We start from the raw sequence: 25,019 nt of genomic DNA on the forward strand, positions 1-25,019 counted from the left end.
CATCATTTTCAAATCTGTGAACTATATATTGAAACGCCTCCTCTAGGAACATAACTTTGCTTATCAAGCTTTTTGGAATTTCTCAACTCCAATAAAAAAGATTTACTTAGCAGGCTGCCATACCGGAGTGAATCCAAACACTTTGGCTTTTTCATAATAAAAATGTGAAGTTTCTTTATCCATTTCCATTTCAAAAGCACCCTTAAGGAAATCTTAAAGTATCTTCTGCAGTAACATCTTTCACTTCTTTGTCAACAATAAAACATACTGGTTTTTTTCCTTATTGATAAAGGATACCTTTCTCCCCACATATTCCTCCTCTCCAAGGAGCGAGAGTGTTTCACAAGGTTTTGATTTAAGGACACACTTTTAATGGAAAAAGCAGTTACAAGTTTTGGAAACAAAAGTTTGGTAAATTAGTAGCTCATGTTAACAAACAACTGAAAAGAACACCCAGGTTTAGTTACAACCCACTGTGATACAACATTGCATCAAGAAAAGTAACATAATAGTCCACTCTGATTAGAGAAAGCAAAGTGCACTTGGATTAGAAACATGAGCTTAGCAAAATCCTTTAAAGCTACTTGTTTTCCAAAGCACAGTCCTAAGCAAAGGAATTTTCTTACCTATCCCCCTGACAAACGCTGCTCCGTGGGGCTGCTCGGCTGGATGTTACTTTAAGCCATCTGGCACACAAATACATGTCATGCCATTCCTGGAGTCCTAAAAATACCTTCTTCCTCTTCTCTTGCTAATAAATACTTCTGATTCAAACAGTGAGATTTTTTTTTTCTTTTCATCAGTAAAACCGGCTCTCAAGGAAGCCAGAATTTTAATGCACTGCCTCCAAAGAAAGATGCAATGCATTTTATAATGCAGCCCTTCCTTCTTCCCACAGAGCTTAGGAAACAGCAAGGTTAAAAAACCCACACTGACAACTTGTTCAATGCATCCCTCTCACATTAAAGATCCATGCATATAAATATTAGTTTAACAACCCTTCAGCACTATATAGAAATGCAGAATGTAAGGGAGCTTACAAGGTCAACTACAGACAACTAAGCTGCTTAATACCTTTTCTAAATGTTTAAAATCCACTTAGCTGCTCCTCACATTTTATGTCTGCAAAGCTCACCGAAATAAGAGTAAAAACGCAGATTCATGCAAAGTAATTAGATCAGCCCCACTTCTACAGGAAGAGCTGAACTGTAGAGCCCTCACCTTCTTCCAGAAGAGTCGGCACTGAGGCAGCAGTGCAAGGTTACCCGGGGAAAGCACAGTGACTGCAGCAGCAGCCACATCCACTCGGTGTCTTCATTCCCAGCGAACAATAAACCGCTGAGCCGGAAACTTAACGCTTTGTTGTTTGCAAGTCCCAGCTGGGAATGGGGTGACAAACACAGGTTTCCCTATGGAAACAGGCCACTTTGGATGGGTCTTAGGACACCAATGCTGCATGGTTACTTCTCATTTGGCTGCATACACTGCCTCAAAGGCACCGATACATTTTAATATGTTTGGCATTATTTTTCATCTCTCTTTTATTCTTTTTATTTTTTTCCAGCTGATGAATGATTTGTATGGACCCACAGATTTGGCAATATACACCTGGTCATTTTTCTGTCACTCATTAGAGAAGCAAATTAATGTGTGGCATTATAATATCAATTGATTAAACTACAGAAATGCTAAAGAAAATTATCATTAAGTTGTATAAAAATGTCACTTCTATAAGTTCCTTCACTCTTCATTTTCCAAATCACTAGTAACTTCACAAGATTTCCATATTTTGACTGAAGTTTTCCAGGTATGTTTGCTATTCATCTTAAGAAATCTTCACCAAAAGAGTTTTGGGCTTTTTTCCAGCCTTTTACAAGCAAAGTGAAAATAAATTTTCCAACTCCAGAAATAAAATTGAAATTTTTTTTAAAAATTAAAAAACCACCCACACACAAAAACAAAACCAAAAACCAGACTTCATTTGTACAGTCCTCCTACCAAAAAAGCTGGCAGCAATTTGGCAGTAAAACAGACCTCACTTCAAGTACTTTTGAGTGGGAGAGTGGTGAAAACTGGGGTAACCAATCTCAGTTTTAAACCTGTGACTACTGACCATGGACACTGCACTTGGCACAAGTTCTGCAGCATCTCCCAGAAGACACCTACCATCCACTTGTACAGAACTCAGCAGTGATATCGACAGCTGTATACAAAAAAATACACAAAAAACATCTGCCAACTCACACTACAAACTTCAAAAGACTCTACCTCAACAGGTACTAAATGCAAAACCACTGCAATTAAGTTACTATTAGTACTACAGAATTGTAAACCGTTGGAATGAGAATGGTTATGCTGCAATTTACCCTGCAGCATCAGATTACAGAATTCCTAGACCTCCAAGCTTATTCCCCACAAATCCTACCAGTCTACTTCATTTCTCTTTTTTCTGCATGGTTTTCCTTTCCAATAGACAGCAACTTACATAAAAATACATTAAGATGTCCTTGCAATTTCATTGTTAGACCAGGAGCAAACACCTTTATGGAGCCTGAGTAATGCATATTAACATACAGAGATGTTATTTGTTAAAAAAATAAACAATAGATGAAATAGCCTCAGAACTAGGGGTGAGGTTAAAACCAGTTACAGTTTAAATCCCCAAACTGCCTCTGATAGGAAAATATTTAACTCATTCTGAACTGCTCAGAGTTCTTAACCCTGTTACATTTCTCCATGTAGACATGGTACTATCTTAGAGATAGTACTAAGAGATGGTACTATCTTAGAGATTTCCTCCATATATCATGGCCTGAGGTTTTCCGGTGGATGCTATCGCTAAAAAAACAGTAGAAGTGAAAAAATACTAAAGGCAGGAGTTGAGTTAAATTGAATTCAATGTCCAGTTGCATTTCTCATGTCCAGAAACAAAGGTCACTTGGAGTTTCTCACTCCAAGCTTTAGCACAGAGCCCGCAGTATCCACGCCACTTGGAACTTTCATTTTTCCCCAGCAAGAAAGTCTGAGATAGACCAAAACCCTGCAGTCTTCTTGCTTTGGATCCATTTCAGACCAGAAGCTTAAAGTAATTTCTTTCTACTTCTTTCATTTTCTCACTAATGTCTCCAGCCATCAATACAAGAGAGGAATCCTAAGGATATAAACCTACCACATGTTCTCTTCAACTCCCTGACTGTACCAGGACACCTGTACAGGTATCAGATTGACCCACGGATTGTTCTGGTTGAACTATTTGCTCTACTACAGATTTTGATGAGATTCTTGGCAACTCAGTGTCTTCTCAGCTTTCCCCTATAAAACCTGATGCATTAAGGCAAATACTTAGATTTTTGGGTTAGAATAAGCCACTAGCAGAAAGAGATTTTTCACTATGTGTAGGGAGAGAAAATTTCAACAAGTTATGCCAAAAATTCCCTTTCTTTGTCTTTCATTCCTTCTCCATGATCATACAGACTCAATCTCTCCTTCTCCAAGGAAATCCCTTTGAGGAAAGAGTTGTGGACCACTCCTTTTCCTTTCCCTCTTGGTCGCTTTTCTTCTACTGATCTATTGCCAATGTTTCTAATGGGAAAACATACTCAGGATTTTGATGTTGAAATCATGGATGTTGCAACAAAATGAATAGCAGATCAAAAATAAATTTTCCCACTTCACTGGGAGCCATGCTTCCCAACACACTGCTAGCACGGAAGGTTAATGTGCAATCCAGAACTCAGCCTTGTCTTGGTTCACAGGAGATGAGTCTCAGCATCTGCTGACACCAGAGATAAGGCATCCATGCTAACTGACAAAATTAAGGTAGTCCAGGAAACAGAAGACCAAAGAGACATTCTAGAAAATATATTCAATAACAAATATGAGAAGCATCAACAGAGATAGTGATAGCTGTTGGTTTTGATGTTACTTGAGGAACTGGCAAAATAGTCAAAATACCTACAAAGATTGATTCATAATGGGTTATGAATCAAGACAGGACAGTTTGTGCCTCCTGGAAAAGGATCTCTGTTTTAATTACGGGCACCTCCAAGGTTTAAAGCATCTAATTAAATCCTTGTCTGCACAAGAAAATCCATGTCATTTAGCCAAGCAACATTTAGACGGCTTTATATAAACTAAAAAGACCTCCATGAACACGCTCCTAACTTTCATTAAGGATTTGCTTAAATCAGTTTGGCACATAGCAACCCTGTACTGAGGTGCCTTCCTCTCAGCATGCCTCTGCAAGTTTATTAGCTTAACTTGTCAATTTAAAATTCAACTTCTTAAATGGTGTGGTGCCTCGTAGTTGAAGTCTTAGGAATGACAAGAAGTTAAGCAGTTACCTCCCATCAGCCTCTCTACAGCATTTCTTCATGCACATATTCTTTCCCTCTTGTGCAGCAGAGAAGTTATTTTTGTCCAGGTTGGAGCACAACTGTGAACAGTCACCACAGCTGAGCTGATAAGGTAAAACCTGCCAGTCACAGCAAACCTTCAATCTCAGAAATGGAGAACCTGCAATGCCACCCCCGCTATGAGAGAGAAAACCACAAGAGCTCACCTGCTCCAAATAAAACTTAGAGACAGCAAAGACACCAAAGACCCGTGAGCAGTGTGGGGTGGTGGGCTCTGGACTCCTCCTTGGCCTGCACACCTACTTCTTGCTCACACTGTAAAGCACAGAGCAGGCAGTACCAAGTCCTGAGGTTCCCTGTATCAAGGGTCTCTTAATTAGTGCAAACAATGGAAAAGCTTATTCACCCCTGAGCACTGGGTTGCAGTTTCAAACATGCAAAGGATCTGGCTGCCAGAACCCCAGACTGCACAAGAAAGGACTGAGATACAACCCATCACTCTTACAGGTACTTCACTCTGTACTCTACAGTTTGGTAACACCATCAGTCGTTTAATCGACAGATTTAGCATCATCTCATGGGAAAAGTTCAGAAGTTCATACAACAAAATATCTGAAATTAAATATACTTGACGTCAATTTTTTAATGAAACAGTACAATCAGCTTCTCAATTTTCCACCTTTTTTGCTGCAGTATATTTCTAGTTTTTACAGAGTTTTCAAACAGAGTATTTACACTAATTATTACACAATGCTGACTCACATGAGAAACATGCTAGAACACGGCTGAAGGATGTGGTGCACACTATTAACTTACACAAAATGAGCTGAACAAATGCTTTCACTCATGGCTGAACAGCCAAGGCCTTTGTACTGACAGTACTTTATACATTAACACAGTAGCTGCAACAGCAGATTTATTCATCTCCATAAGCCACCATATGTTTTAAAAAGAAACTTTAGATAAGAAGACAGTTTATCTACCTCCCACACTCTAATGGAGATTGAAACAGACTTCACCTCTGCAATATTTTTGAGAAAGAAAAAACAAATTAATTTCTGACCTTGAAATGCATGAACACACTTTTGCTCTCCAACAGCAAGCAACATAGTTGTATTGCAACACCTTGTCCAAAATGAATAGTACTAAGGGAAATTACTTGATTTTGGGGATACCTGTAACTGCAGTATCACCTACCCAGGCAGATGGAACCGCTTAGGAAGTTGACAAATAACTGTCACAGAAAGGAACGACTGCAATTTTTGAAAGTTTTACCTTTTCCCTTCAGCTGGAAGCCTTCCTTTACCTCTCTGCTTCAGTAATCAACACAGTGCCAAACTCAGCCTGACAGCTGCTCAGCCTGCAACTGTTCTACAGGACCTTCCAAGGCAATGTAAATGCAGAATGATCCTCCCTCTGTTCTTTTCACCCCACAGTACGCTGTTCTTTCTTGCTGGAAGAGCCAAAATCCCCACTTTTACTAACTGCTTCTCATCTCATCCATGTGACCCACACCACACACATGTCCTATACCTACCATTAAAAATTTGAGGGGTTCATCACTTACTATGGGGAAGCATATTTTGTACAGATAAATTTTCAAAATACTATCAACTCATCTTTATTTCCCTTTCTTTGCTGTTTCAGGGCTTTCTGCCTCCTAAAATGCTTGAATCACACCTACTGTTATTTTACATCACTATGAAAATGATGATCAGATTGATCCTTTCTTATAAACTACTGTCACAAAGCAGCTTGTCAGGAACTCTATCCAGAGTTACTTCTGTGCATAATGGAGTATTGATTTCCATCCTTTGAAAATGTGATTACATAGTAGAAGACAGGCAACAGGCCCTGAAATCTGCAGTCAGACTCTCTGACACCAGAACACACACCACTTAGCATGCTGCTGTCCTCATCTGAGGCTGAGAGAGGAAGGCTCATTAGAGCTGCACTGTTATTTCTTTCCTTCCCTGCTGCAGAAGAGCTCCTAAAACTCTGCAGGAGCTTATCTTACCCAGAGATGAGGAAAAGCTTATGCAGAAGGCATGCAGTTCTTCAGACACAGTTATACTGGGGGAGGCCAATTGCCTGTTAATCAAAAGCCTCTTATCTGGAACCACCTGGACATTTATGCTGTCCTAAAAGGAGGCCTAGGAATCCCAGCTGGACTATTTCACATATTTAAAGGTTCTCTACAGGGCAGAAACATACTGTCAGGGAGAGGTTGATACCATCCTTTCCTGGGCACAGCCTGCACTTGGATCAGCTTAACCTAATCAGAGATGTCTGGGAACAGTTGCCTATTAAGATGACATCCATATGAAAGGAAAAAAAAAAAAGCAGACTCTAGATCACTAAGCATTCAAGAATACTTAATGTCACTTACAGAATACTTTTTTTAAGGACAGAAGGGATTTGATCTTACGTTGCAATACATTTTCCAGGAAAAAAAGGGCAGCATATTGGTGTTATGTTGAGGATCCTGCCCACCTGCACAGTTACTGTGCTGGCACCAAGAGATTTCACCATTCCTTCAAACAGAAAGCAATGCTCCAAATCCACGGGACCAAACGGATAAAGCACTGATTGTTTACAGAGCTGCAACAAAGTCAGGTCATGAGATTTTTTTTTTTCTTTGGAAGAGTAGGGGCTACACTTTACATCTAATTATACAGTAAAGTTCTATAAGGTCTACTGCAGCTGCCCTGCAACTGATATTGAAAACAGCTCAAGATACTGTTTGGCAGAGATGCTGCAACAGACACCACCAATGTTTCAATTACTCTCAACTCCAGTTTTAAGGCTGACACCTATGAGGAGACTATTGAACATGAAGCAGCTGTCTGGACAGGCAACTCCTGAACACAGTGTTTGATTCCAGTGCCACATCACAGCAGAGAATTCTGACCTGCTAAGCTCCCCACTGCCAGTGGCACAGAGCTTTTGGTCGCTTACTCAGATCCATCTGCTTTCTCACAAACAAGCGACCATGGAACCTTTATTCTGCCTTGCAAGTAACTTGGAGACAGCTAATTTGCTTCAGTATGTTCTGTTGCAGCCTTCCTTATAAGCTTCAACGCACAAAAAAAAAAAAAAGAAAAATACCACATGGCAACAATGAACTGACTAGAAGGACTGGAGACCAGCCACGAAGAACAGCACATATTTGCTAAGAGGAAAAGAGAAGCCTCAATGTGGCAAAGTATATACTGAAAAATACGGGGGGGGGGGGGGGGGGGGGGGGGGAGAGGAGAAACAGTTTAAAAATAAATTTCCCGGTCATAAAGATAAGAAAGCTTTAATACACCGCTGGGTCACACAGCCCTCCAAAAAGCAATGCCTGACCTCATCCCGCAAACGAATCAATGAACGGAGCAGCGCCAGCAACACTAACACGTGCCGACCCTCACATTTTGGGCTGAGATTCGCAGTTTCAGTCTACCTGCAGGCGGGCTGCTGCTGCTCCTTCACATGCACTTACAGACTGAAAAACCAGTAATTACGTTATCTTCCATGCTATGTAGCACAACCGGCTCCAGTCCCTCGGTCTCCCCTTAAACCAAGAGCCCTCAGCACGCAGCTGGATCACCCGGGGACCCGCCTGGGCAGCCACCGCTATCAGTTCGTACGAGTGCCAGAAAGGGGGTAGCCCCGAACCTGACCCGCCGCCGGGGCTCGGGAACCGCGTCCCTCAGGGCAGGCGGGAAAACAGAATCACAGAACCAACCAGGTTGGAAAAGACCTCTGAGATCGCCGAGTCCGACCTACGACCGAACACTACCGTGTCAACGAGCCTGGCCCCGTCCCTCACCCCCCGGGCTGCCCCGTCCTTCATCACCCCCGGGCTACCCCTCGCACCGCACCGGCCCCGTCCCTCGTCCCCCCGGGGCTGCCCCTCACACCGGCGCCGGTTCCCCCGCCGGGGCTGCCTCCCCTCGCACCGCCGCCACGGCCCCTGTCCCCCGCAGCCCCGCACTCACCGCGGCGGCGGCATCGCCCCGTCGCCCACCCCGCGCCCGCTGTGGCGGCGGCGCTGCCGCCATGTGACCGCCGCCTCCTCCTCCTGCTCCTCCCCTTTCTCCTCCTCTTCCTCCTCCTCCTCCGCCGCCGCCGCCATGACAGGCGGGGCCGCGACGGTCCGAGAACATGGCGAGCGTTGAGGGGCAGAGCGGAGGGGCTGTGGGGTTGTTGCTCGGCTCCCTTTTGCCGACCTGGGCTGGGGGGTGAGGGGGGTTAGGGATGGAGGGATGCGGATGTGCGGCTTTCGCTCCCCCTCTCCCCTCAGATTTGCTGTGCATCTCTCTTCTCGTCCCACGGAGCTTGCACGGTCCCTTCCAGCGCTCTCTGAAGTTTAAAGCCCCTCACGGAGGTGTTTATTTTGCGGCCCTGGAAGTACAGGATCACAGAATCGTTAGGGCTGGAAGGGACCTCTAGAGATCACCCAGTCCAACCCTCCTGCCAAGGCAGGGTCACCTGGAGCAGGTGACACAGGAATGCATCCAGGTGGGTTTGGAATATCTCCAGAGAGGGAGAATACACGACCACGCTGGACAGCCTGTTCCAGTGCTCTGACACCTCAATGTAACGGAGTTCTTCCTCATGTTGAGGTGAAACTTCTTGTGGTTTAGTTTATGGCTGTTGCTCCTCATCCCGTCGCTGGGTGCGACTTAAAAGAGTCTGGCACCATCTTCTTGGCACCTGCCTTTGAAATATTTGTATGCATTCATGAGGTCCTTCTCAGTCTTCTCCAGACTAAACAGGCCCAGCTCCCACAGTCTCCTTATAACAGAGATGCTCCAGTCCCTGAGCTTGTCCAGGGGTTGGAAGGGGAGAAAAGGAGTGCAGGTCAGGCTGTCAGGATATCTGGGCTGACCAGCTATGGTTCCCTCACCCTGTAGTTTAAGTAGCTCTGTGGAATGTAGGGGGCTGGTTTCTTGAGCTGGAAGGGGGAGATAGCTGAGGGAAATCAACCACAACTACCCTGAAATGATCTGATATTGGCATTTAATGTGCTCCCATAGCGACAAGATTCGCATCCTCACAGGGGAGAGGAGCATTGAAACCTCAGATCTTTGATATCCACAGTAAGTGATCACAGAACCACAGAATGGGTCAAGTTGGAAGTGACCACAGTGGGTTGTCTGGTCCAACCTCCCTGCTCACGCAGTGTCATCCCAGAGCACATGGCAGAGGACTGCATCCAGACAGTTCTGGAATATCTCCAGTGAGGGAGACTCCACACCCTCTCTGGGCAATCTGTTCCAGTGTGTGGTCACCTGCACAGCAAAGAAGTTCTTCCTCATATTCAAGTGGAACTGCCTGTGCTTCAGTTTCTGCCCACTGCCTCTTGTCCTGAAGATCAATCCACTGGCTTGCTAGACCACAGCATGGTGGGGTGCCCACCATACCACAGATCTGTCTTTATGTGGGACTGACTTGGCAGGTGTCCTTTCTCCAGAAAAAGTGGTGAAACTTGAAGGGTTTGGATTCATAAACCTTGGTGAGGTTTAAGAAGAAACTCATTGTCAGATTTGAACAGCATAGTCTGTACTGGGAGCTTCCTTTGTAAATACCCAGATTACAGAACTTGAGCTGCCAAGTGACACTTTGAAGATGGCAGATTTTATTGTAGGGAAGTGGAAATTAAACCGGGTTGACACAACCCAAGCCCATTCTTTGGCGGATATTGCCCCCGGTATCCAGAGATTATGGCAAGATGCTTTATAACACACAAATACAGCAGAGTAAAGAACCTGTCAAAAAGCTGTAGGTACAGCATTAAAGCACAGAGGGCAAAAAGGCAATCCGTAATCAGGAGCTGCAGTGAGAGAAAAAGGAGTGACAGCCTGTAGAGGGGTTAGTAGGCAGATGACAAGGAGGTAGCAGGGATCAAGATGAAAGCAAGGTGTGCAGTTAAGTGAGATAGCCACACAGCCAGCACCCTCATGAGACAGCTTTTCATAACTCCTGTTTCATAATGGCTAACACATAGCTTTGATCTCTCTTACAATAATTGAGCCCGAGGACTGGAGGTGTGTGTTAAGCTCATTTAGGTAAAAGCAACCTCAGCTCATATGCTATCTGCTTTCTGCAGAACCATTATCCTTGAAGTCCTTCTAATTTGGCCAGTTGTTGCCTACCTTGTAATTCCAGGTATTTAATGTCTTTTGGTTCTTATCACAAAGAGTTTCCCTGATGCTTGGATTATAATTTTATTAACAGAATTAATAAACTGCTACATTTTAGCATCATTTACTGTAAGGTCTTTGATACGTGTTTCACTTCTCAAAATTCCTGATAATGATAATCTGTCCAGCCCAATTGCTTAATAAACTCTGTGATAACTCCTTAGTGTTAACTAATTGACCCACTACCAACCTGCTCACAGCAAGGGACAAGAACTCATATAAAAGTGCTGGCAAGAAGTCATAACCCAAAGTAATCCTCTGTCAGTGTGGGTTGTGGTCAGAATCTGGAATCCACATGTACTCAAGCACTGAAATGTCATTTCTGTTGTTGGCATGTCTCGGACATGACAGAAATGACACAAGAGAAAGGGACACTGAGCTGCAAAAGATATTGTTTAAATGCTGTCTCATTTCTTAGATTGACTCACTTCCTTTGTGAAAAAGGATGTAAATGTCCCCAAAACCAAACAGAATTAATGTATATTATTTTTCTAACTCCAAATTGTTCAGTACAAATTTCCCCAGATGATTTGTAGAGCTTGTTGATCAGCTGAGATAGAGAAGACTGGGGGAAACTCCAACTGAGAAAACTTGCATTTGTTTCAGTTGTTTCCTGTTACAATTGTTTGCCTACATGCTGTCCGTGACTGAAGTCAATCTGCACATCCCCTACTAGAATTTCTATGTGATTATGGCTGTGAATGGTTTAAAAAAATCCTTGTAAGTGCTGCAGAGTTTATTTGGAGTGTTTGAGGAAGCAGAACATTTGTCTGGTTGCTCTCAGACCTCTTCCTTCCAACTACAGATCACTTAATGTGATTTTTTGCCTGTTTTCCAAAGAAGATAGGGTCAAATGACAACTCTGAATATGTATATGGGTTTATCTGATCTGCTCTCTCTTCTCAAATACTTTTGAAATCTTGGGCCATATATATCAAATTTGATAGTGGGTGAAGATCTCAAAGGGATTATATTCTAAATACCTTTGCAAAAATAGATGTCTGAATAGAAGAGAGAGACTGTTATCCAGCACTGAGGAAAACCCTGTAGAACAAGATCATTCCTCATACCCTTAAATTTATTGGGAGCACTCGGGGAAGAATTCATGGAGCTATCATGGCTAGTCTGTTGAAAACATCAATCTCTCATGCTTTGGAGTAGGTGAAAAGGCCAAAAGGATGTTAGGTACATTAAGATAAGGAATAAAGAACCAGACAGGATGCTTTGTAAAACTGCAAGTGCTTGCACATCTTGAATATTGTGTGAAATTCTCCCTAAAGCACTAAGAAAGGTACAGAGAAAAGCAATGAACTGATTGGAAAGAAAAGCAATGAACTGATTGGAAGTAAGTAATTGCTTCCCTAAAAAAAAAAAAAAAAAAGGGTGTTTAAATACACTTAAATAGTTTAAAATCTCTTGTCATAGAGAAAGTGAATTCTGTGTTTCTTGTAGCACAAAATTTAGGTGCCCTGAGTGAAATTACCAGACAATAAATTTAAAAGAAACAAAAGTATCTTTTCTCTAGAGTTACAGTTGTAAATTGTTGCAAGGGTATCTGAGAGGCCAAAAGTATAAATGTTCTCATGAGTGGATTAGAAATGGAAATGAGAAAAAGCCCCTCAGACATAATGCTAATGCAGCTGCCAGCTGAGGAAATCTCCAAGTAAAGAGGTGGATTCAGCCAGCAGATTAAGGCACCTAAATTTGGGTTTCAGCGTGTAGGTGTGTCCATGTGAACCAGATGTCTAAGCTCTCCTTACACTCAGCAGAGAACTAATGTGGGATTTGGTCACATAAACACAGGCATCAAGTGCCACTTCAGGCATGTGGAGTTTTCTACCTGGCCTCCTGCTCCAGGAAGCAGCAGGGCTCCCAAAAACCTGTTCTATCTGAAGTCTCCCATGGAAGTCTTTGATGTCTCAGTCCACCACAGTTGTCACTAAGCACTGGTGGTTGTCAAGCTGAACCCTGCTCATGGCTGCACAGCAAACTGTCCAGACCACCTGAAGTGGAAATATGAGTGTATTTTGAACCCATCAACTGTATTGAGTAATTCTGTATCGACTCTAGGAGGAATCTGTGTTCACACGAAGACATCTCCGTGGGACACCTCAATCTGAGTGTCAGAATTTATAGGCTTTGCCAGGCTGTACAGAGGGAATATTGCTTGGTTTCTAATGATATTTCCTTAAGTTTCCTTAGCTGGTTGATTCAGCAGGACAGGAATTCAGCATTTAGTAGAAGAATACAAGAGATTATGTATGAAAAACCATCTTAAGGTACTTGGATTTATTGATAATAAGGATTGTGGGAAGGTTTAGAGTCACAGTGAACTGTTTAACAGTGCATGGATGCATAGTGAACTTTGAGCACAGTGCCTGATTGCCTAAGCCTGGAAGATACCTGATGGCCAAGAGTTCTGGGGCAACCACAGATGCTGCTGCTGAAGCCACCAGATGACAGATTTTTAAGCCATTACATCCTGTAGCTGAAACAGATTTTTTTTTTTTCACACAGGTAAATCAAAACTTATTTGGTTGATGACAGGTTTTGCACCTTTCTGTGAATCAGACCAGTTAGAACTTGTTAAGAGTAGCAGAACTTGCCTAAGAAGAATTTAGGCTAGGACTCAGGGCAAAGAAATTAGAAAGAAGGATAATTAGAAAAGCCAGATGATAATTAGGTGAGTTTTGGAATGCAGAATCAGTTTTTTCATCAGTCTCTTGTGCTTCAAATGGTTTACATTTTCTCATTGGAATTACAAAACTTTTAGCACTAGTGCTGTCCTCTTAGGCTGATGACAGTTTTAATAAAACAAATTCAGCAGACTCAGAGTTTCTTTTTTGGGCTTAAACAAGGATGGAAGGAACGTTTATACTTCTAAAACTGCATTGTTAACCAGTTGTGCTACTGCAGCAATGTTCCCATTTGCTGTTTATTGAGAGAATGCCCTGATCGTACAACAAATAATAAATAAATAAATAAAATAAATAAATAATAAAAACATTAACAGAGCATCTGTAACTCTCAAATGTCCCGCTCCTCAAGGTGAGACAGAGACAAGGGCAAATCTAATACCATATAACTGACAGGCCCTCTCCCTTTTCTCATCCACAGGACACAGATAAGATCTAACAACCAGCTAAATATATTAACATTAACCCACGCTAATGAAGCAAGAAACAAGTTGTGGGCAGGAATGATGAGCATAGGTGATGTGGCCCTAAAATGTGCAGAAATATGAGGAAGAAGCCAGGTGTGTGTGACAGACAGTGCTTGGGAGAATTCACAGATCTAAGGACCCTGCTAAGACTTGTTTTGTCTTAGCAAAACACTGCAGCACTGAGCATACAGAGAGTAGGATTGTCATGCTCTATTCAATTCCCTTCAACTTTTTCCTTCACTTTTCAGCCCAGACTGTTATTTTGATGTACTTCTTAACACTTCTCTTCTGTAGAGTCTCTCCAGAACTGTGGAAAAGTTGTGTTTTGTCTTTGAGGTGTTGCTGGCTAAATGTCATCTATTTATCATGTTCAGAAGCTCTCACTCTTAAGATCTGGTAGTGAGATGCTACATATTCTAGAATTTCTTTTTACTGCAATAAAACATTCCTTGGAATCTGTGGAGAGGTAATTGGCTAAACATTCTGTCCAGTGTTGCTCAATTGTGCTCAGAACACTTCACAGGCTTGGGGTCTGAGTCAGCCTGGGTTGATTTCTTTTCCACTTTGGACTGTTTTGCGAAGTTTTGAGAATGAAAACAATCCCATAAACTCCAGAAATCTCATAATTGAATTGGCTTTTCCCCAATGAACTCTACTAGAAATCTACCAAGAGTTTCCTTTCATTATTGTTTCTACTCCCTGATAAGAGAAGGAAAAGTTTATTTGCAGAGGAGCTCAGTGACATTATCTTCTTTTTACAGATGTGGAAGTTAAAGCAAAGAAGCATGAAGTTATTTGTTCCAGGTCATCCAACTAAGCAGTGGCAGACAAAAAATAGAAGCAAGTCCTTCAGTGCTCATTCTGTTGCATCACTCTTTCTTCCTGTTTTGATGAAAACATCTGAAAAGTAATTTTCATAGGTAAGTATGTGAGAAAGATTTAGACTTCAGACTTCCTGAAAAGTCTGACAAAACCTTTAGTTATGTCACTTAAACAGAGGTTAGATAGAGTTCAAACTGAGACAAAGACTCCAAGCCTGAATTGTGGCATTTCTTTTGTACAGATATTTATATTTTTTGTAATTTTTTCTCATAGCAGGTATAATCTTCCCAGTATCTTTCATCAAAAGATGCCTCAGCCTCTAGCCCCATGCCTGTTGTATAACAGGATGCTCCTTCTTTTTTTTCATGCTGCAGTTTTGTTTTCTGCATTCTCAAGGATGGGTTTTCCCTTTCCCACCGCTGAGAAATGTGTAAAAAGGACGTATGTGTAACAAGAAAAGGATGATTATTCAGTAATATTCATAGTTCCATTTTAGGTCTATTTTTTCCCGTTGGTTTTACAAAATTATGCTGATTCATACCAACTGGGGCTAGTTCTCTGCTTCTCTGTAGCAATGTTACTATCTCTTATAATCACAGAATCACAGAGTTGTACCCGTTCTTTTACCCCCCCTCTGATTTTTCACTGTCTTCTATTTCTGTGACCCACGCTAAAAAAATTTCACAACTTGACAATTTGTACTTGTACTTCCTTTTCAGAGGCCCGAGGTATATTAGTATTCCTCACTTTTGCATTGTTTGTCTCAAAGAATGTGTGCAATTCAGGAGTAGTTGTGTTTTCCTACCTTATGCATGTGTAAGGAACTGAAGAGGAAATTATATTCTTATAGCTAAGAGGACAAGAATTAGGAGATATGACTGTCCCTCAAGGTACTCTCTCCATAAATCTGATTTTACTGCTTGATATCTTCATTTGTTATATACAGTATGTTGATAAAATTCTTACCCCCACAAAATATTTAATTTGTTTGGATTAGAAGCACTTGTGGACAATTAAGTACCACTACAAGCCTGACCTCTCTGAGGATTCCCAGGCAAATCCAAAGCAAAACAAAACAAAAAAATCCCCATCAGCAGTGTACTGTTGCATCACTAACTTGTGGTTTACCAGAGAAATGCGTGGGAGTAGGCTACCAAAAGCAGTGTTTCTAAAATGCAAGATTTGGAAGCGTATAAATGATGAAAACAAATTAGAAAGTAAGCATTCTAGTTGGCCTATACAGAACCCAAGAGCTGTGCAGTTACTTTATTCCTTATTTTAGCAAGAGAAAAAAAATCTATATGATTAAAAAGCTTAAGGTAATTTTGAGGCCTATTAAATTAAATGAATGACTGGAGGAAACCATTATCTCACTATCTGAAGATGTCAAGCTCTGAAAGAAGTATAGTGCCTAAGGAAAATGGTGACACTGGAAGATAAATACTGCTGAAATGTGACCTGAATAGACATTGTGCTGTTCAAGGGAATAAATAGCATGTTAATAGCAAGGAAGTCTGTTCAAGTTATGAGATGCCCCCTGGTGTTAAAAACTTTGGCTGTTTATCTCTGTTGAGACATCGTACATGGGCAGGGCAGGTTAAAACACCAGGATAAAACACCTAAAGCATTAAGAGAGGATAAGAAAGTGTAAAAGGTAAATGGAAACTACATAAGGACACAAAGCTGCAGGAGAGGGATTGGTAGCAATGCCATTTAGGATCTACCTGCCATGTGCAACAAGCAGAATTAGCTGTAAGCTCCTCAGTTTTAGCTAACATTTTCAGAAGCAGGAATTAGAGGGTGCTGTATGGTGATCCAGCTGGGGAAGGGGTCAGCAGCATTTTATGGATGCTGTAGATGGAAGGGAGGCTTGGAGAGGCTTTGGAGAGCCACAGAGAGAGGAGTGTCCTTCTTCACCCAGATGTCTCTCTCATAGCACTGTGAGGGTTATGGAGCCCCAAACCTGCCCGTGCAGCCTTGTGTCTCAATTCCTATCACCACAAACAACAATATACCCTGTCTTCTTCCTACAGCAACTTCTGCTTGTTTGGGGCTGCTGAGAAGAGGAGGAAGCAGGGGGAGGGCACAGGAGAAAAGGAACTATTTCAGCAAAGGGAAGGGAGGAATAGAAGGTGCTGAGCCAAAGAGGAATGGCCTTAGAGAGCAAAACTTTCTGTTCCTACTGCTGGGGTCAAAAATCACTGCTCCAAAGAACCTGACAGTAATTCCTGCTCCCCTGGCTTTCAGGGACAGCAGTGGTTGTGCAGGTAGAAAGCAGGTATGGCCTGTGTGCTTTGATGTTTCTGTGTAATCCAGAGCCCTGAGGAGAGTCCCTGTGTCCCCAGGAGTGCAATGACTACTAGGACACGCTTTTACAGGAGCCCTAGAGTTCAAGTAGAACTTTATGTAAAGTATCACTTGTTAGAGAAATGCTAGTAAGTAATAGTAGTAGTATCTTGAATAAGATAAGAGAAAGAAGTGGAAATAAAATATTTTCAAGGTCTGAGATTAGGCTGATTGGCAAGAGGAGGATTTAGAAGAGTCAGAATTTTCTTGGAATAGTCTTGTCAAAAAAGAAAAAAAGAAAACTTGGAGTAGGAGAGATAAACTAGAATTCTGTTCTTGCCTCTAAATTGGTAGGGATGGCTCTTCTCCAAACCTAAGTGGCAGTATTGTATGCTAGGAAGTTGTCCTGTGGTGTTAGTCATCCAGGACTTTTCTGGAAATAAAGTCACCTAAACCATGGGAATCTAAATATGTATAAAGAGCAGAATCAAAATAAAGTGATTCTAAGATTTTGGGGGGAGTTCCTGCACTAAAACATATCTTTTTGTAACTGATCCTCCAACCTTGTTTTGGAGGATCTTCAGGAGGCAAAGCAGAAGATGTTTGCTGCTTCATTCAAGCAGAAAAAAGAGTATCATAAGATATTTTCAATGCTAAATGAATACTAAATTTCACCTCTTTTTTCTGTTCCTGGGGGGGGAAAAGAATATATAATATTGTATCATTAAGAGAAAATACCAGTGGTTTAGTCAGGTATCTGATTTTAATGCCTACATATTTTGGAGATTCTTTACTCATGAAAGTTTTGTGGTTTAGGTGAGGACAGGGAAATGAGGAAATGAGGCCAAAATCCCTTTGAACACGATGGTGAAGAGATCAATATTGGTTGTAACAAAATTTCATTTCAGCCCTTCATTACATAAAAATTTGTTGTAAATCCATCAATCCTAGTGGTGTTCTTACAGCCTTTGTTGCCAAAAGAAATAAGGTTAAAATTTCAGCTTTCACTGTAGTGAAAGCCTCCAGCCCTTGTGATCAGAGGAATAAAGCCTTAAAGATTTGACAGTTCATCCTACAAGAGTCAATTTAAAAATAAAAATAAATGAAGAAAGAACAAAGGGAAATGTTTTGTAGTATTTTATAACAAAGCCATTCTTATTTTACAAAGACCAGCTCCTGGGTTTGTTAGTGCTCAGGCTGCTAACACTGAGTGTGAGTTCCAAATATGTCTTCTGGCACTGCACCAATTTGAGTTAAACCAAAATATATTCTCCATTCTCCTAAATGCAACTTCTGCTGTACCAGATTTTGGAACCAAGTTATCTGAAAATTACAAAGCAGTACCAGATGGTGACTGTAGGTTGGCCGGAATTTGTGGTCTCTCTTGTCTTGCCACATGTTTCACCACTTGGAAGAGTCTAAATTATATTGTTCAATTATTTGTCTCCTTGGCTCAATGTTCCCTTTCTTTGATGTTCTGGATGGGTGCAATTCTTCATGTGTTCACTAGGTGGGTCCCCACAACTGTGCACTGGGGAAGCAGTTTGTTGAGGGGCCTGAACACACTTGGGTAACTGTATCTCCCAGTCAGCTTTATTACCACTTTTGGTTTTGGCAGAAGTTCACTGCACCTCGCCTTTCGATGTACAATTTAGTGATTAGAGTGCTGGGAAGTTACACCTTGCTACTTTCTATACTAGTCAAAAAGAAACAAACAAAGGAACCTTTTCCCATCTGTGTGAGGAATTTACTGACTACAGAAGAAAAGCAATACTTTATAGCTAAATCTTCAAAAATTTTCTTTCCAAGTGTTTTATATGAGTGTGCACTTACATTAAGAAAATATTTACCCCCTCAAACTGACCAAAACAAAACCCAAACACAAAACTTTAGTTCTCTCTATCCCATAATGCCCCATTGAGAAGATAAAGGAAAAAATAATTCAGATATTAACAGTATTTTGAATTTCCTATTAGAAGGTCATGGTGCTCTGACTGAGGAGGCAAGTAGCTTCTTTACTGTCTCAGGTTGTGTCTTCACCTTGCCAAGAAAGAGGACCCATCAACCTGCAGGGAGCTCTATTCTGTCATGTCTGGGCTGTTTCTGACATTTGAACTCATACACTTTAAGCCATCTCTCTTTATGGTGTAGTCTGTAGCATTGATTTAACTTAATAATGGATAAGACTTATCTAAAGATATCTTTTCAATGCCAACTTCTCGTATCTTGGCACCTACGGAAAGAAAATCAAAACAGACAATTTCAATTATTGCGAGGTTTGTGTTTATTTTTTTCTTCTTCTTTTGTTCCCCCTCTTATCCAGGCTCACCAAGTGAATCTATTTCTTCTGCTTATTTGACATGGTAAGATAATTCATGTGGAAAACTATCAAGAAATGCAAGTTTTGATCAAACTAAAGGTTTTATTTCTTGTGATTTATGTTTAGAGGGCAAAAAAGGTGTAGAAAATTCTTACATTATTTATTACAGAGATAAGCTGAGAACTAAAATTGATTGTTTTCTTGCTCAGTAACCAACTTGCAGTAAATTAAACTTTTATTCATTATTGACTATATTTAAAGTCAGAAAATCTTGATCTGTCAAATGATTAATGGAAGATGAGAAAGGCTGTCAGTGAACACACAGATCTGGTAGTACTTAATGTACTTAATGGCTCAAAATTCATCCTCAGCAGTGACTATAACATCTGATTTGCTGTTTCGAGCAAGCAGGTAGATAGAACTTTCTGTGTTTTACCCAAACCAGTTTTAATGGTCTGCTTGTCCTCATTTTGATGGCAAGAATCCAAACTTTGGAAAAAGTAGCTTCTGTATTGTTATCTTATGTCTCCAAGTCATGGTTATGAGCTCCAGTAGTTCTGTCTCCATTATCGAGCTCGTATCAGTTACAATCTCCCCTCTTCAGCTCAGTGCAAGTGCTCCAGGAATCCAAGGCAATGGAGAGCAGTGAGAAATTCTATGAAAACCTTGGTTCAAATTTGGAAAGTTCTTGTGAGTCTGAGTCTGGAGATGATCTGGGAAGGGGCATCTCATGCTCTCGATGATTAGAATCACCCTTGTGCGTCCCTGGGCAATTACCGAAGTGTAGTGGGAGTGCCCGTCATTTCTACTTCCAGAACTACAAAACCACAGAGCCAGACACTCTATATGAGGTTGGTCTGCTCACACTTGTCTGGCACCATCATTTCCTCTGGGAAAATGGCAAAAGCAAATAGCAACTTGTCTGTTTGCATGTAGGCGTGAGCCTCCTGAGAACGTATAATTTGGCACCGCGCGCAAGCGAAGTTCAAACATCCTCAAGCTCTGAGCTGTTGACAGCTTCTCTCAGAATAGACACGCAAACTACGCCGAGCAGTTTTGGTGCTGCCTTATCTCAACATCACCTTCAAAACCTGTAATGGATCCCCAAGTCACTCAGTCACCCTGACCTGGGAAATGGGCTTGCAGCAAAGGGTGTTAACCTTTGCATCGTCCCCGCCCGCCTGCAGGCGGAGGGTAACAACACTTACAGCCTCACCGGGACCCGGGGGGAGGCACAGCACACTTCAGCCTCTGGGGGCATGGAATGCTTGTGTCTTGCTGCCCCGCAGCGGCTGTGTTTACAAAAGGAATAATCCCCACAATACAGGCAATGCTGAACAGTTCAAATAGTAGCAGTTTCTCAGGTTATTAGCTCTGCAAAACAGGCATTACATTTACACTGGTTCCCTGCCTGCTACTCTGAATTTGAATGCAATTAAGCATAGCTGGTGTTGTCACACCTCTGCTGCTGTCCCTCCTTTTTAGAAGGTAGCATGGAAGTGCCAATTATCGCTACTGTAATGAAATCAGAGGGAGGTAAATACAGCATAGAAATATTCCAAGGCCTCTTGAGATTGAGAATCAGCACACAAACCTTGGCTACAACTCTGAAAACGTGCAGTTGTTAATAGAGGATTAAAGTGGTAGGGCATCCTCTGGGCTATAGCAGGATTTAACAAATACCTGTGAATGCAGCATTCAATAGGACTCCAAGGCAAAGCTTGAATGTAACTTGGAGTCTGCACAGAGGGAAGAGCGAAAGCAGTCCAGGATCATGTTACTCATCTTATTGCAAAGGGCTCTGTTTTCAGTGCTGCCCCCAGGGCTTTACCTGATCTATCCAAAGAGAAGATGTCTGCCCTTCCCACCCTGCAATCATTCATACATAAACAACTCCAAATACTTTTCTGACTGTTCTGCCAGTTTCAGCTCTTCTTGCTTATCCAGTGCGGCCTGTCCTGCCAAAACAACAAACCGAGCTCGTGTGGGTTGTGGTTGGGGGCAGAGTCAGCCAACAGCCGTGTGCTCGTTTCCTTTGTTTTTCACGTTTCTCTTTGGCCTTTCCTTGGGTAGAATCCAAGGGATGGATCACTGCTGGTTCCATCATGATGCAGAAGGAATAGACATCACTTTTCAAACAATGACAGCTTTATGAAGCTCAACAGTCTCAGCCAAAGTCTTGATGCTATCATCAGTCATGTCTTTCTTCCCAGTCCCTGCAGGTGACTGCAGCTGGCAGCAGATCTTTTGACAGTCAGATTCTGTATGTTATCTCTGCTGGACCAAGCCTTTAAATAATTGGACAGGAAGATCTGGGAAACAGATATGCTGTTTCAAGGCATAAATAACATTGTACTGAGTGCTGCAGAAAGCTTTTATTTAATTCAGTTTGATTTGGTTCAAATATGGTCATCTGGTTTGGCTTGCAACCAAGATTTCTGTAGATATATGCTCAGTTTCTTCTTAGACCATCGACTGCCACATACAACTCACTTCTCACTGTGCCTCCAGTCCTCAGCTCTTCAGTGGGAATAAGATGATGTTCTTGACTTACAGGAAATGGAGATAAGGAGTGATGGGAAGTAAACTTGTGAGATTTTCTAATTTTCTAATAATAGAGATCCATATAAATAACCAAAACATGGGACTGAGATGACAAGAGTTGTTGCTGCTCACAACAGAGAAATGTGGAGAGCATTGCTGGTACCCTGCCATCAAATCATGTTGTGTAACAGTCAGATCCATCCCTGTGACGAAACCCAGATCATGCAAAGTAAAAACTATTTAAAGTGGAACTTAAATTTTGGGTACTCTGTCTGACAAAGTCACTGTGATGGTGAATTAGACCAGTTATAAGGAAGAAATTTTTTACTGTGACAGGGGTGAAACACTGGCAGAGGTTACCCAGAGAGGTGATGGATGCCCCATCCCTGGAAACATTCAAGGTCAGGTTGGCTGGGGCTCTGAGCAACCTGGTCTAGAGGAATATGTCCTACTCATTGCTGGGGACTAGATGAACTTTAAGGGTCCATTCCAACCCAAACCATTCTATGACTATGGTTTAATTCTTCAATTTCCTTATTACCTATTGTGATGATTACTCAGAGCTTCATTTTAGGTCACAAAGTATTTTTGATAGTGATCAACTTCACATTTTAATCTGCAGGTATTAGCCCAAGGCTATTTTTTCGCTTCCAACACACCAAAATATTTACCTAAGTGGGAGGAAAAAAAAAAAGAAAGAAAAAAAAAATGAAAGAACCTTGACCAAGGACACACACATTCCTGTTTGCCTTTTTTTATTCCCCCACCCTTTTTCACAAAGGGACAATTTTGGCTACCTGGCCTTTCATGGAATGCAATCTGGGAGGTGATTTCATTTTTGCCGTGTAGAGGAACGGCACAATCTCAGCAGCGACAGCATCCTGCCCCCAGTGTATCAGCAGTGCCCTTCAGCCTGAGGACTAGCAGTTCCCCAACAGCTCTGGACCAGGGACAGCAAAGAAGCATTAGATGTTTTGACCTGTGGCATTTTATGATATTTCCTTGCTTCCCAGAAGTCTGGGAGGCTCTGGATTCCTTGGCGTCTGGTTGAGCCAGGAAGATAGATTAACTGAAGGACTGTTACTGTTTTGTCTTGGGTGAGGCCTTGTGGGCAGCCAGCTGTTTTATTTTGTGTATTGCACAAAAGGTTCCTTTAAATCTGTGTGTTCTAGGGATGAGGGCTTAGAAGTGAGAGGATAAACTGTGGGATATTTTTTTTTCTTTGCACAGCAGTCTTCACTGGCCAACACTGTTGGCAAAAGCAGACAGAAGAGAGAAATCCCCTTAGAGCAATGCTCACACACTGCCCTGTCATGCAAAGTTTAGGCCAGAAGGTTAAGTCCAGTATGGTACTAAGGACCTGATTTTAAAATTATCTCACTGCCTGTCCCAGCTGTTACAGGGTGCTCTTGGAGCAGTATAATGTGCTGAGCAGTTCTGAAAGTCAGGACCCAAGAGTCTAATGCTGTAGCTGACCACAATTACCATGGTTTTGTGTACACAGGGAACTCTGCTGACTTCAGTGGGTTTCTCCATAGACCAAAGTGTTCACCTAGAATTGAATGTTTATCTGTTTGCAGATCATGGATGTCCTACAAGCTGTTCGAGAGACAGCCTGAACAAAGCCAGGAGACACTGTGAGGTCAGTGATATTTGTGTAAACCACACGACATGGGCTTTCTCAGATCATCCTTTTATAATGCCACAGTTCTTACTCTCTTTCACATCTGAAAACAGAAAAATTATTGTGTGCTCACTGTAGTATATCTCTTCCTGCCAAAACTGCCTCAGAACAGAAGGAAAAGACAGCTTTGTTATTCCAGCTATGGCTTTTTGAAACATTTTTATCTGATTCAGTTAGGCTCCCAGAGAATGTTTCATGGATATGTAGCTTATTATATTATTACTGCAGTATATCTGTATTAAACCCTCTATCATTCCACAGCCCTTTGAAATAGGGAAGGCTTATAAATCCTGATTTACAAATGAGAAACAGTAGCACAGGACTTAACCCCTGTGAGATTTCTCTTGGGCAAAATTCCCACATGGGAAGAGTCTGTTGTCTTCTTTGTTCTTGTCTCAGACCACTAATGTCAGTGATGGTGAATGAACTATGTGGGATTGGGTCCATGCTGGAGAAAGGGGTAAGGAGATATAACTTGACCTGCTGTAGTTCCCATTTATTTCAGTAAAAACTGTGAGCACACGATACTCTCAAAAGGTGGGTCTTAAATGATTTGGAGTGGCCACCCTCTAACTGCTTGTAAGAAAACTGCCAGGGAAGATGCCAGTTATTTTGCTAGTTTGGGTTCTTCCTGACTGAAAGACAGAAAATGTGGCACAACAGCAGATACAGCACCCAATTTGGGATACCAAGGAATGCATTTCTGTGTAAGTCTTGACCTATCTTTGTTTTCTTATGCAAACAGTAATGAGCAAAAAATAAAATTGATAAGCATAATAAGAAGTTAATTATTAACTAATTTAATAATGTTGGCCTCCAGATTGCCATTAGGAGGTATTTAAGCTAATATAGAGGTCTCTGAATTCTTATTCCAGGTTCCTTGCACACCTGCCTGGCTGTATTGATCAAATCCTTGAGGTTTTCCTCACAGCTGTTAAGAGACAGAAACTTTAATAGCATGTGTGCATGTGTTGTATGGCCTGGTTAAAGTCCATACAGCTAAAAGAAACTCAGGTCTCAGGTTTCCAGGTTTACATATAGGTTTTTTCTGATGCAACAAAATGCAAAACAAACTCATAACGCTTTTGGACGCATCCCAAACTGGGGGTGAACACACTTTAAAGCCCAAGACAATGTAAACAGAAAAGTGTTTGCTGCATTCAGGCTTCTGCCCTGGATTCACCCAGACAGTTCCAAACTCTTTTTGGTTTTCCTGTCGAGTTTCTGGATCTAATTAGATCAACCAACATCTCACTGATGCAGTAAATGAGATATATAACATTAGATAATCTCACCAGTATAAGCTGAGATGTAAATTAGATTGTCATCTTAAAAACTGGCATTGTAGTGGTGACCTTCAGTCTCTAACCCCTCCATTACTTCACTGCTTGCCAAGGAGACTTGGACTGAAACTTGCTGAGCAAGTGTTGCTTTTCACCCCAGGAACTTGTGCTGTCTGCCTGTGGCTTGGACCTTGCAACTCAGTGGTAGATCTGCTTTATGACTTGAGCAAGTCCCACAATTGGTGTGCAGTAAGTATTCCAGGAGTTTGCCATTTACCCACCAAGGAATAGATCCACAATGGTGAAAGGAGTGCTGTATGTCACCTGTCACCTCTGCAGAATTTGCTTTACCTCTAGAGAATATTTAGGGA

The 25,019-nt window shown here is 41.7% G+C and overlaps 2 protein-coding genes across 3 annotated transcripts in view; one reads left to right on the forward strand and one right to left on the reverse strand.

Annotated features, from left to right (window-relative positions):
• Positions 1–8,433, reverse strand: part of GALNT11 (polypeptide N-acetylgalactosaminyltransferase 11) — a 46,146-nt gene extending 37,713 nt beyond the window's left edge. The window contains exon 1 of one of the 2 annotated variants that reach the window (XM_064638561.1): positions 8,339–8,433. The gene's annotated coding sequence lies outside the window, so the exon portion shown is untranslated. Of the gene's footprint in view, positions 1–1,221; positions 1,332–8,338 lie in introns of those variants that run through there. The other variant, XM_064638581.1, reaches the window with a different exon arrangement.
• Positions 7,189–25,019, forward strand: part of LOC135409345 (uncharacterized) — a 33,420-nt gene continuing 15,589 nt past the window's right edge. The window contains exons 1-6 of the mRNA XM_064644775.1: positions 7,189–7,209; positions 7,883–8,861; positions 13,664–13,802; positions 14,471–14,616; positions 23,262–23,323; positions 24,809–24,897. Coding sequence (XP_064500845.1) covers positions 7,189–7,209; positions 7,883–8,518 — 657 coding nt within the window. The 3' untranslated portion in view covers positions 8,519–8,861; positions 13,664–13,802; positions 14,471–14,616; positions 23,262–23,323; positions 24,809–24,897. The remainder of the gene's footprint in view (positions 7,210–7,882; positions 8,862–13,663; positions 13,803–14,470; positions 14,617–23,261; positions 23,324–24,808; positions 24,898–25,019) is intronic.

This window comes from Pseudopipra pipra, chromosome 1, assembly GCF_036250125.1.
Source record: "Pseudopipra pipra isolate bDixPip1 chromosome 1, bDixPip1.hap1, whole genome shotgun sequence".
In the NCBI taxonomy this organism is placed as follows: domain Eukaryota; kingdom Metazoa; phylum Chordata; class Aves; order Passeriformes; family Pipridae; genus Pseudopipra; species Pseudopipra pipra.